At 36.6% G+C, this 12,457-nt stretch overlaps 1 protein-coding gene across 2 annotated transcripts; it reads left to right on the forward strand.

Moving 5' to 3' along the window:
- Nucleotides 1-814: 814 nt before the first annotated feature.
- Nucleotides 815-11,908, forward strand: g2e3 (G2/M-phase specific E3 ubiquitin protein ligase). 2 transcript variants are annotated; one of them, XM_073869692.1, is made up of 14 exons: nt 815-1,038; nt 3,219-3,316; nt 5,245-5,346; nt 5,435-5,559; nt 5,741-5,903; nt 6,028-6,134; nt 7,311-7,427; nt 7,531-7,655; nt 7,824-7,935; nt 8,440-8,747; nt 8,834-9,015; nt 9,140-9,312; nt 9,442-9,653; nt 10,854-11,908. In XM_073869692.1, the coding sequence occupies exons 3-14, from the start codon at nt 5,248-5,250 to the stop codon at nt 11,099-11,101; spliced, it is 1,971 nt and encodes a 656-aa protein (XP_073725793.1). In that variant the 5' UTR covers nt 815-1,038; nt 3,219-3,316; nt 5,245-5,247; the 3' UTR covers nt 11,102-11,908. The 2 variants fall into 2 exon arrangements, with proteins under 2 accessions (XP_073725793.1, XP_055027382.2); XM_055171407.2 differs by lacking the exon at nt 815-1,038 and adding an exon at nt 2,726-3,100.
- The last annotated feature ends 549 nt before the right edge of the window (nt 11,909-12,457 follow it).

The raw sequence follows: 12,457 nt of genomic DNA on the forward strand, positions 1-12,457 counted from the left end.
CAGAGTTTTAAAGAAGCATGCATGACATTTTTCCTAATATGCGACGTGCGTGACAGGTTCAAAATGCTTGTGGTACCCTCAAAGCAGGACGGGGGGTCATCCTATAGGTCATTTGTGCAAGCAGCGTTTTATGATGTAAGTACGTTTTAGAGATAAACGCCTCTAGTGGCCAGTTATGAACCGTGGTTACATTTCAAGGTTGTTCACATCAAGGTGTTACATCAATATACATGTAATTTTCTACATTTGTAAAATAGAAATGTTTCATAAACATAATTTTAAGGATATTTTGGAGTGGAGCCCTAAACCCATATAAAACACAACACACGAGTAAAAGTGTAGTAATATGGGTATTGCATATATTGACCAATAAACAACAGTATAAAAGTCTTACAAACAACTTCCAAAAATATTTGACAAAATTGTCAATGTACTCAGAAAATATGCACAATATAAAAGAAAAACAAATAAATGCTTTTCTCAGTGACAAATAGCACACTTTTTATTGTAATCTCACTGTGTAACAATTCTCAATGTCAGATTTGGCTCACACATCTCATATGATGTATAAGTCTCGCACCTGCTTCCCGAAGAACAACAATCAACAGTTAAGCTGAATGGAGGGAAAGTTGTGGCAGATTCTTTAAGTTAGCCGTTACTGAAAAGGTGTTTTTTGTGTGACAGAGGCTGTTGCATCGGCTGGGAAGGAAAACACGGGGACAGCTGTATAATTATACTATTTTTACTGTCGGGAGCTCAGTATGTGAGAGGAGAATTAGCATCACACCTGTGCATAATTGGCTAAATTAGCTCGCATAATGCAAACTCTGAGAAGCATTGGACACGGGGAGGAAACGCGGTGTTGAAAACTGAGCGAGTTGTTTGGACTCCCTCTGGAATTTAGTCAAGGGAGGAAAAGCTTGGCCTGTAATCTTATATCTCGAGTCAAAAGAGCATCCAAGGACCCCCTTGCAAGTGTTGTCAAACAATAGGCAAGTCAAGACCTTGATCTAGGATCTGCTCAGGCAGGAAAAACAGGCAAGCTGTCCGGCTCTTTTTTGTTTGAATCCACCTCAGTGAGTCTATCATCATCCATAATCTCCAGCAAGAGTGGCGCGGGTTATTTGACAGGTGTATGCAGTTAAGGCTACTAAATCTGTGCTGAATTTGGCTGAAAAAGTCAGAATACTCACCATTTTAGGGCACTAGGTGTATTCTTCACAGAGTTTGTAACCTTTTAGGTCACACAACACAAATGTAATATTTTCTATTTTCATACATTAAACATTGTAGGATGTGTAGATTATTGAAACTGGCCCACAATCTCATTTTTTCCATTACACATTATACAGTATTCATATTTTATAGCAAGTGCATACAATTCTTTTTTAAATGACTTGCAAGAAATACTGATGTTTTTATAACAAATCTTTTAAAAGTGTTAGGGCAACAAACGTTAAATATGTAATGAAAATATTGCTTTTTATTTTTGGCCAAATAAATCAGTGCATAATCCATAAAGCAGAATTAAATGTGGAAATGCTTTTTAGAAATGATGCGCAATTCATAAAATTGTCTGACCTTTCAGTTTTCTAAAAGATGGTCCTCAAAATCATGTTTTCTTCTGACTGGGGTTCATGTGTCAATTAAATAGACAAAAAATAAATTGAATCTCGGATTTGAAATGGGAGGCCAGTGAGAGCACTTTAAACTGTTTTCATCTACTGCCACCTACTGGTTAGTGATGCTCAACAAGGCGTATTTTCTTAGGTCCAAAATGTAATCTTATATTATTTTTTGTGTAAATATTAGAAACGTTTCTCTGATTTCTTAAACATGTTTATTAAACTATAATTATAAAACATAATAAGTCAAGCTTTTAAATACCCACTGAAGTGAGCAGTTGACGTAATTTCCATCCATAAATGTTTTAATGATTATAATATTTTCCTTATAAAATAAATACCTGTATAATATATTGTTTTTATTTCCTAAATTCATTGCTAAAATAAATTAAATCGTGTACTCAACTTTTTTATTATAGATTTCTAAATCTTTGGCCGTTTCTCAATCCGAAGGCTGCAGCCTCCGGAGATCGCATTTCTAGGCTGCCTACGTCATCATGGCTGTCTTATTTCAAAATATTAACAATTATAAAGTTGACTATTATTGTTAGTTAATCGTAAATTTTTGTAATATGCTCATGGCTTGCGAATGTAATGCTCAGTTAACTTAAATAAATCTGACTTGATGACGTATGCGGCCTGTAAATGCGACCTCCACAGGCTGCGTGTACATATCTATGCACAGGCTGCAGCCTTTGGATTGAGAAACGACCTTCTGATAGATATGACGTCAGAGTACCGCGAGAGTGATTCGAAATTAGACTTCTCCGTATGATTACGCGAGTTGCTCTCGCGGTACCTTGGCGTCATCTCTGTATTGGTTCTTGGCCAATTGGTTCTTTGCGCCAAAGTCGAACACACCTATTGCGATTATACAGATTTAACATACCCTGCGTCCCAATCTATCCTAAAAAGTGTTTGAAATTAGAATTAATATGTCCCAAATCATAGTTTATTTCTATTACAGCCTCAGAGAGCATGTTTCAACTAAATCCAATTTTATATTTCCACAAAAGTCCGTGGTACTGACTATTATTTTGAAAGCCAAACGGAAGTTGCCCAATGTTTTGGCTGAAAACCCTCCCACCGGAACATCTCTGTTTTGGTTTGAATTCAACCAATCAAAATCAGTCGGAGGCGGGGGTTTTACGGGTAGAGGGAGCTTTGAATTTTTGTGAGGTTTTTAAACACACAGCTGTAGTATCTGGCATTTAAAACTAGGCTTTAATGTGTAAAATTTATCTTTTTGAGTTATATGACTAGAAGAAGCTCACGATAACGCTGAAATGGCGAGCTGGCATCATTAGCACCAGAGAACAGACTCTTGTTTTGGTTTCTGTGATAAATCTTCGCGTCGACATTTTACAATTCGTAAAGTTTTACTTGCTGCTCGCTGCCGTCGAACAAACCAATAATGAAAGCGAGGAAAGAGGAGAATACTGAAATAAAAGAGATTAAGGACGAGAAAGATCTCAGTAAGTCCTTTTTTCTTCCAAGTTTACCACTCAACCAATGTTTCAGTGATCAAACTCATGATTTGTATGAGGTGTTTTATAGTTGTAACTAAATTTAAGATCTGCGTTTGTGCTTTAGTTTGTAGTCTTTGTAAACGGGGCGACGACTGTCCAGAAAAGTATGGGGAGAAGATCACACTCGAACAGCACGACCTGACTGTCCACTATTTCTGTTTGGTGAGCAATCGCCATGTTACTTTTTACACCATGTATTTTCCAAGACGCAGATTTCACATTGGCCAACAAACAATGACCCAAAATGTGGATTCCAAAAAAAATGAGATAAAATTTGTGGACTCCATAGAGCCAACAAATATGCTATATGAATAACATGACAATAAACAGCAGAAGTGTGCTTAACACATGGAAATAATAACAGACAAAAATTATATTAGTATTAAAAAAAGTTTTGCTGTCATAACTGCACAGTTTTAACGGTAAGTTGCATGTAAATACATTTATTTAGTTTAGTGTTTTTCTGCCCCTGACCCTATCAGAACAGACTTGTACCCCACTAGTTAAAAGAAGACCACTCCCCCTTCCAAAAAATTGCCCATATTTTACTCATGGCCATCCTAGGTGTATTTGACTTCCTTCTAATCACAGTTGGAGTTAAAGGGCACCTATGGTCCAATTCACGATTTTACATTTCCATTACAATACGCCAGAGGTATTCACAACGTGCAGCTTAGCTGGCCAATCAGGGACAAACGCTTTTCAGATCGATGAGTTTTGTACAAAATCAGAGCATTTGAGGAAGGCAGGATATCTGAAGCTACAATAATGTACAGTATGTGGAAAATAATGTTTGTTTTTTTTACCATAAACCACACAAACACATTGTATTATACCAAATACACGAAATAACGTGCCCTTTAAATTAAATAATATCCAAGCCCATTTCAGCTTTTTAATGGAATTGGATAGTGCCCCAATTTTTAAGCTAAAAAGCACACCCATCCATCCAAAACTAATCCTGGGGGCATGTACACCAAAGCTTTTATGCCGATAGCTGCTGTATGTTTTCAATTGTTTCCAATGGAAGCTACTAGCTTTTCAAAAAAGCCAGTAGCTGGTGTTTTGTTTCCGCGCTGAACGCTGGCGTTTTTTTAGGTGAATTATAAACCCGTATAGTCGTATTTTATAAAATTTGAATTATGAATGTTGTATGACATTTATTAAATGTATGGATTATGAAGCTGAAAAGAGCCAGGATATTATCTAATGTAACTTCGGCTGTGTTTGACTAAAAGAGGCAAGGCATATACACCTAGGATGGCTTAAAGGAACATGCCCAGATTTTGTGAATTTAGCTTATTCACTGTATCCCCCAGAGTTAGATACAGATAGTCCATACATACCTTTCTCATCTCCGTGCGTGCTGTAACTCGGTCTGACGCAGTCCGGCTAGCTTAGCTTAGCACAAAGACTGAAAGTGAATGGCTCCAGCTTGCAAACTGCTCCCAATAAGTGACAAAATAACACAAACATTTTCCTATTTATGTGTTGTGATTTGTATAGTCACATTATGTACACATAGCAAGGTGATATGAGACACAGCGATCTTTTAACAGTATACATACTGGGAACTATATTCTCAGAAGGCGAAGCACTGCTACTGGGCGGAGTGCCCAAGTAGCAGTGCTTCGCCTTCAGAGACTATATATAAAATGTTTGCGTTATTTTGTCACTTATTGGGAGCAGTTTGCAAGCTGGAGCCATTCACTTTCAGTCTTTGTGCTAAGCTAAGCTAGCGGGGGCTGCGTCAGACAGAGTTACAGCACGCACGGAGATGAGAAAGGTATGTATGGACTTATCTAACTATGGGGGATACGTTAAATTTTCAAAATGTGGGCGTGTTCCTTTAAGGATGAGTAAAATATGGGCTAATTTTCAATACAGGTCACTTCTAGTCTATCCTTTCAGTCACAAAACACATACAGGAATACAAAAAAACACATTTACATCTTTAAATCATGTTTATTCAAACATAAAAACTATTCCCTGTCAAGTTGATGCTCTGTAGATTCTGAAATATAACATTACTATGTACAACTTTTGTAAGAATCGTATTTCAAGTGTAATATTCCCTGCTTATTTTATAGCTGATGTCTAGTGGAGTTTTTCAGAGAGGAGAGGAACATGAAGGCATTCATGGTTTTCTTGTGAATGACATCCAGAAGGAGATTCGCAGATCTTCAAGGCTGGTAAGTACACATTTGACTGACTAAGTATATTCCATTATCACCATGTAAATGCGTCAGACACTAACGTATTTTTACCCATCACTTGCAGAGGTGCACGCACTGCAAAAAGATTGGCGCTTCGGTCGGGTGTTTCATCAAAACCTGCAGGCAGATGGTCCACATGCCGTGTGGAATAGAGGAGGAGTTTATTTTCCAGTTCACCGACTCGTTTCCGTAAGTGTCTTTTCAGAAGACTACATCACCTTTTCTTTGTAGAGAAACACGTGCAGTGTCACGCCCACACATTTTAACCTTATCATCATCAAATGACATTTCCTTAATTCCAGGCGAGTGGGTTGATCTTATTTTAGGAAAGTGACCCTTAGATATTGATGATGGCAGCTTATGTTTACAGGTGTTTCTGTAAAAAGCATGCACCTAGTCAAGCCTGCGTCTCCAGTCCCAGTCTACCGCTCTCCTGCTCTGTGTGTCTGGAGGCCATTGAACCCGTTCTCTCCTACAATGTCCTCAAGTGTCCCGCGTGTCATGGGAGCTGGTTTCATAGGGCTTGTGTACAGGTACCATTAATTTACATATGCTAAATAAAAACATTTGCACATCAATCTGTTCGTTAAATTTGATTACAAATACAAGAACCTGCGGCTGGAAATTTGAGCTTGTGCCTCGACTTTGTTGTTTCAGCAATATGCATACAGTGCTGCTATGTTCTTCTTCAAATGCACGCTCTGCAATAACAAAGATCAGTTCCAGCAAGAAATGGTCAGGATGGGAATACACATACCAGAGAGGTAAGTGGTATTTGTTTTAATTGAGGATTTATGTTAGGAATTTTTTTTTTTTTTGCAATATTGTGTTTTTTACAAATGACTTCATTATTTAAAAAAATTCATAATATTTAATCAAAAACGCTAATCTCCTGTTCAAAACAATCTCTCTTAACCTTACGGTCATGAGAAATGGTGAAATGGTGGGGCCTGGGAAAAGGTCACAGCGATTAGCAAATAGCAACATGACTCAACTTCCAATGATCTAAACAATTCTCGATGGACGAATTCAAGTCCCGCTCGACCTTTTGATTTAATTTCAGAAGTTACACTCATATACACAACATTCGGATATACATATACACAACAGGGAAAAAACGATCGCTACTTCCACTTCATTGTGACTTTAACACATAACACGGTTCGGGGTAAAACTGTAAATTCTTTGAATTCAAACATTGTTGAAATTATTGTATTGACTAATTTAAGGACACATGTGAACAAAATGTATAACAACGTGCAAGTTATTTTTGAAAAATTTTATTACATATGGTGACTTTATGATTTTTTTGTACAGTTTATATACAAGTGTCTGTCTATGAATATATTTTTACTATTATAATGTACATATTTTATATTGGGCTGCTTGATTATGGGCAAAATCATAATCACGGTTATTTTTGTAAAAATAAAAAACGCATAATAGCGATTATTTTACACAACTTTTTACAAATTTTTTATCTAGTAAGTGTTACAATAGGCTATGTGTCAAAGAAGTGGTGCCTTCGAAATCGGTCCTGCAGCACGCAATTTATATTTTAATCGCACAATAATTATTTTACCTGACAAATATTGTTTTTGTTATTGCTTGAATTAAGAATTTAAAATAAAAAAACAATTAATTGCACAGCCCTAATTGTATATTATATTTGAGAAGATATAATACATAGTTTTTCCCATAACTAATATAAGTACACAAAAGCTACGTACAAAGTTTACAAAATTGCAAACTGTTCAAAATAGTTTAAATTCAATATTTTTTTTAAATATTCAAAATAGGCTTTTTTGCATCCATTTACAAATGATTTTATTTGTATTCATAATGCAATTTTATTCCACATCACTTTAGCATAGCTAGACATTAATGCAAATGTATTTTTTTAATTCATCATTACTATGTATGTTAAAATATATTTTCAGAGATGCATCATGGGAACTAGAAGAAAATGCATATGGAGAATTACTGCAGGTGTACCAGCGCTGTGATGCCAGAAAGTGTCTATCTCACAGGGGTCGTAAACACAGCTCAGGCTCAGGGTAAACTATGTGCTTATATGAATCATTTGAAATGAAATGCAATAGGATGTGTTACATTTTTAAAAGATGTCATTAAGATTACATTTGTCTGTCTGGTTTACAGGTTTTTCGAAATTCTCCGTTGTACGTTCTGCGGATCCAGAGGAACCCATCGAAAGTGCTCCTGCCTTGAGCTTTATGAAACCGAATGGACGTGTGATGAATGCAAAGGCGCTGTTGAGGGCAATAGTAAGATCTTAACTATTCATTTGTTTTTGATCAGCATGTATTAATTTTGAAGTAAATAATTATATTGTTGCATGCTGGGACATGAAATGTAGGTTTGAGTTTTTTTACATTATTATCTTACATTGCCTTCGTTATTTTTTTTATTTATTTTTTTTTTTTTGTTTGCAGATTCAGTGCCTTTACCAAACCATGTTAAATCTCCACTGGCTGAAAGGCAAGAGAGGAAGAGATTATTTAAAGGATGTATCTCTGATTTTCATTCCTCACTCACCACTAAAAGGTACAAGCTCTGTCATTAGCATCAGTTTTTTTTTTGTAAAAAAATTAAAAAGGCTGTTTACCCCAAAATAAAAACTTTGTCTTTAAACTATCACCACATCCATTTAATTAGTATGCTTTTAAAGGTGGTTTGCATGATCTTTCCCCAATAGAATCTGGACCTTCTTTTGATAAACCCGCCCCACACATACGCAACCCAGCAACGATGTCGGTTAGTAGACATGCACCTTACTGCTGATTGGCTACAAGTGTATTTTGGTACTCTCCCTGACTCCCTTTTCCAAAGTGTTTTTCAAAAATCATGCACCCCGCCTTTAAAAAGTATTAGAAGTGGTCTATTCAAAGTGCTTCGCAAGACCCTGATACTTTTGCATGGACATTACATTGTAAATAACCCAATTTTTTGGGGTGTTGCAACAGTCTCGCAGAGGCTAAGACATTTGTAAGACTATTAGCTATCTTTATTGAATGGATGACGAAATTAAATTGCTCTTGATTTTTGCAGGCAGTGTATGCCCGCCACTTTTCTAGAGATCTTAATGGGTCTGGCCTCTCAGATATCACAGCAGCAGTGCACAGAGGTGTTGGTGGAAGATGGTAATGATGATGAGGTGGTGAAAGCGGCTCTGAGAGTTTTGCGGCAAAGCAACTTTAATCCCTCCAACACGCTTTCTGTGAAGTACTCCAAAGACAAACTAAACAACAACGTCAGGAATCAGCGTCAGTTTCTCAGATGTCTCGTTCAAAGCTTGGAAAAGTCTGAAATCTTTGAGGGACCCAATGGAGCTAAAAACCTGGTTCTGAACTCAAGAGGTACTATGAGACCCCCTCTTTAATTTCTAATACACTGAGGTGACCTTGCAAACTTACTATTGTATTGTATGTTATCGTATGAATAGCTCTGAGGGATGATCTTTACTTTGAGATCGGCAGCCTGTTGGCCCTCTCTTTGGTTCACGGGGGTCCTCCGGTGGGCTTCTTCTCTCCAGTTCTGTACCACAATCTGTTCAGCTACCCTACAAACTACAGACCTACATTACAAGACCTTGGAGACACCGTTTTGGCACACAAAATCAGAAGAGTGAGTTTTTATGTTGTTTATGTGAAGATATTGTAGTACTACACTTTAAATAAACAATGTATTATTGATTATAGTGAAACATATGTTAAATATATATATTCTCTATAAATATATATATTTTCAGATTGCAGAAGCAAACAACATATATAATTTAAGACGTGCAATGCAGTCAGCATCGCAGTACTTGGAAGTAGCAGGCTGTTGGCGAGAAGTCAGTAAGCTTTCTGACAAAGACATGTTGGTGGAGGATGTTCTCAATTTTTATTTGATCATCCGACTACAGCTGCCTCTGCAGAGGTTGGTAGACTTAAATGAAGTTGTGATAGCGATTAATTGTCTATATTGCCAATAGGCCTAGACCAGTATTGTGTTTTGATCCACGTGTGTATGCTTGTTTACTGATACTCTTTGTTTTGCCTTTTTCAGGTTTCGGGAGGGTCTGAGGACACTAGGAGTGTTTGAGCAGGTCCAGATGTGCACAGAAGGTTTCTATTCGGTTTTCTGTGGCCCCGTGGAGAAGTTGACCGCCGAATCGATTCTGGAGCTCTTTACCACACGGTTTTCAGAAGAAGAAGATCTGAAAGCAAAGGAGTACACGACTCACAGCTTTTGGAAACAGTACCTACATGAGTGTGAAGGTATGTTTATTACAAATGGTGTAACGTATGTTGGTTGATTTAAAAGGGTTGCATAGCCTATTTCTTATGCATGTGAAAAAATATTATGAATTCAATGTTTCCCAGGCCAATATATGAAGAGCTCAGATGCAAATATCCGCCTCCTCCATCAAAAATGTAATATTGATATTAACTGAATGCTTTCAGCACGTATTATACATTTATCAAATACTTTCGCTTCAAATCTGTGTAATCCTGGCTTCAGGGCATTCATAAATACCAGTTTGTTGGCAGAAACCGTTAAATGATACAAATATTTTTAGCAGTTTTTCACCCGTGTACCAAATATAATAAAATATTGACCAAATTTTTGAGCCTTTTACCTTTATTCAAAAAGAACTGTGAAGAGTGACTGGAGATTTCTTTTTTAGAAGTAGATATTTTTACATGTGCTTCGAGGGTTTTGCAGTGAAATACATTCAAATTTGCTAAATACTAATGACCAAAGTGACAGTTGTAAAAATAAAGTTTTTCAATTACAGACTAATATGTTTATGCACGCTGAACGTCTTGCAATTTTTGCGCTGAGAACGGAAAAGCGCCCGACGTCATCAAGGTCAGAGCAAGCTAACTCTTTTTAAAGGAAAACACCACCGTTTTTCAATATTTTACTATGTTCTTACCTTAACTTAGACTAATTAATACATCCCTATCTTTTTTCAATGCGTGCACTTAATCTTTGTACAGCGTGTCGTGAATGTGTTAGCATTTAGCCTAGCCCCATTCATTCCTTAGGATCCAAACAGGGATGAATTTAGAATCCACCAAACACTTCCATGTTTTCTCTTTAAGAAAGATTAAATGCACACATTGAAAAAAGATGTATTAATTTGTCTAAGTTGAGGTAAGAACATAGTAAAATATTATATTTTCCTTTAAAGTTTCTGCTAACATGACAGTAAACAGCAAAAGAAAGCTCATGCATCAATATTTGATTAACAGGACTGCTGCTTCGGTGGTTGCCTAACAATATAAAAAGCCATGCCGCACTGCTCTTTTTTTTTAAGTGAACGAAAAAACGCACTGTGCGCACCTTCCATTTCCAAGCGTTTAAAACGCGTTTGGCCCCTAAGAGGGTTTGGCATCTTAGCTCTTGATATATAATTTTGTGTTTATCTTTTAGTGGTGCGACATAAGCTTACCTCTTCCTTTTTGTTTCAGATGGCCAGTGTGCAGCATCACTCGAGGATATTTTAACATTTGCCACTGGCACAGATGTGGTTCCATCCATTGGATTCAATCCCCCTCTAGCTCTTTCTTTCCTAACCTCTCCAGACCCTTCCTGTGCCTTTCCTCGGAGCCACTGTGACACCAATCATCTCATTCTTCCAATACTACCCTCTTATGAGGTCTTCAAGAAACACTTGGACTACACAGTGTGTCAGTTTTCTGTTATGCAGTACTTCTAGAGACTCTTTTCCTAAGATTAAGGGTGCTGTTGCCCTTTATCTGTAATGGTGCTAAATGTCTGTGATTTATTTATTGGAGTTATGTAGTTTTATATGAACCGTATTGTTCACATTAGCATTACTTGTTACATTCATCAGTAATATGATAAACCCTGTTGTCATTTATTTGACAGTAATTTAGAATCTACAATCAGTTACAATATAACAATGCAATTTGCCTTACATATTACCTAGCAATCATACAGTAGGTTAACCAGTCATAATCACATTTCAGATTATTCATCAATTTTAGTTGTTCAAAACTGTTAGGCCTCAGCTGGAAGCAATGCATGTTCTTTAGACTCGACTAGTTTAGGTGCATGTAAACATGGCTTGCAATATAAAGTGTTTGTTACCAGCCACACAATTCAGAGTTGTACCAGTTTTATATATAGTGCAACTACAGTTAAAATGTTCAGTAGTTATAGATATGCCTACAGTGTGTATACCAAGCAACTGGGAATTTAGATTTTTTTTTTAAAAAAACATGGTTTAACAATGAATACTCTGTAATTTCCTAGTAGCCACAAAATGGTGCCGTTGCAAGTTTAGCCTGTATATTAGCCACAATAGAGTTTATGTACAATGGATAAATGCGTCTTTATAGCCACTACACATGAATCCATGAATTTTACTGTATAAACTGTTCTTTTAAAATACCATTGGTAGCAATGTTTGTTTTTTCCATTTTTTTTTACTGTTGCTTGTGTTCTTTAAAGTTGTTGTCAGCTTTATATCCGTCATAATTTATTAAACTCTTTGCTGTTACTCCCACTGTTTTTCCTACTTTTAATAATTAACCGTGTAAAATCACGTCAAACTTTCAAAATAAGATGGCTAATATAAGGCATCGCAAGCACCAGATCATTAATAAGCTTAAATAAAATAAAAGTATGGAACAGTTTCTCAGATATGATTTAAATTAATCGAGGACTAGGCCTTAGTTATTTTAGGAAATTTAAGTAGATTTTACAAGCATAACTTACCAATAAACATTACTGATGTACGTTTTGGGACAAAACAATGGCACTGATATGTGTTAAAGGCAGGGTGCACGATTTCAACACAACATCATTGCCTGGGTTGCGTTGGTGTTGGGCGGGTCTATCAAACGAAAATCCAAATTCTATTGGGGTAGGTGTGTGTTTGTTGAGGTGATTTCAAATGTCAACATTGGCTTTCAGAGATCGTGCACCCCGCCTTTAAGATATGTTAGTGCAAGATGTTTTTAAATTAAGGCATTTAAGGGGTGGTTTCCCGGAAGGGATTAGCTTAAGCCAGGACCAGGCCTTGGTTTAATTAGGAAATATAACTAGT

Source organism: Misgurnus anguillicaudatus, chromosome 7, assembly GCF_027580225.2.
Source record: "Misgurnus anguillicaudatus chromosome 7, ASM2758022v2, whole genome shotgun sequence".
Taxonomy (NCBI): domain Eukaryota; kingdom Metazoa; phylum Chordata; class Actinopteri; order Cypriniformes; family Cobitidae; genus Misgurnus; species Misgurnus anguillicaudatus.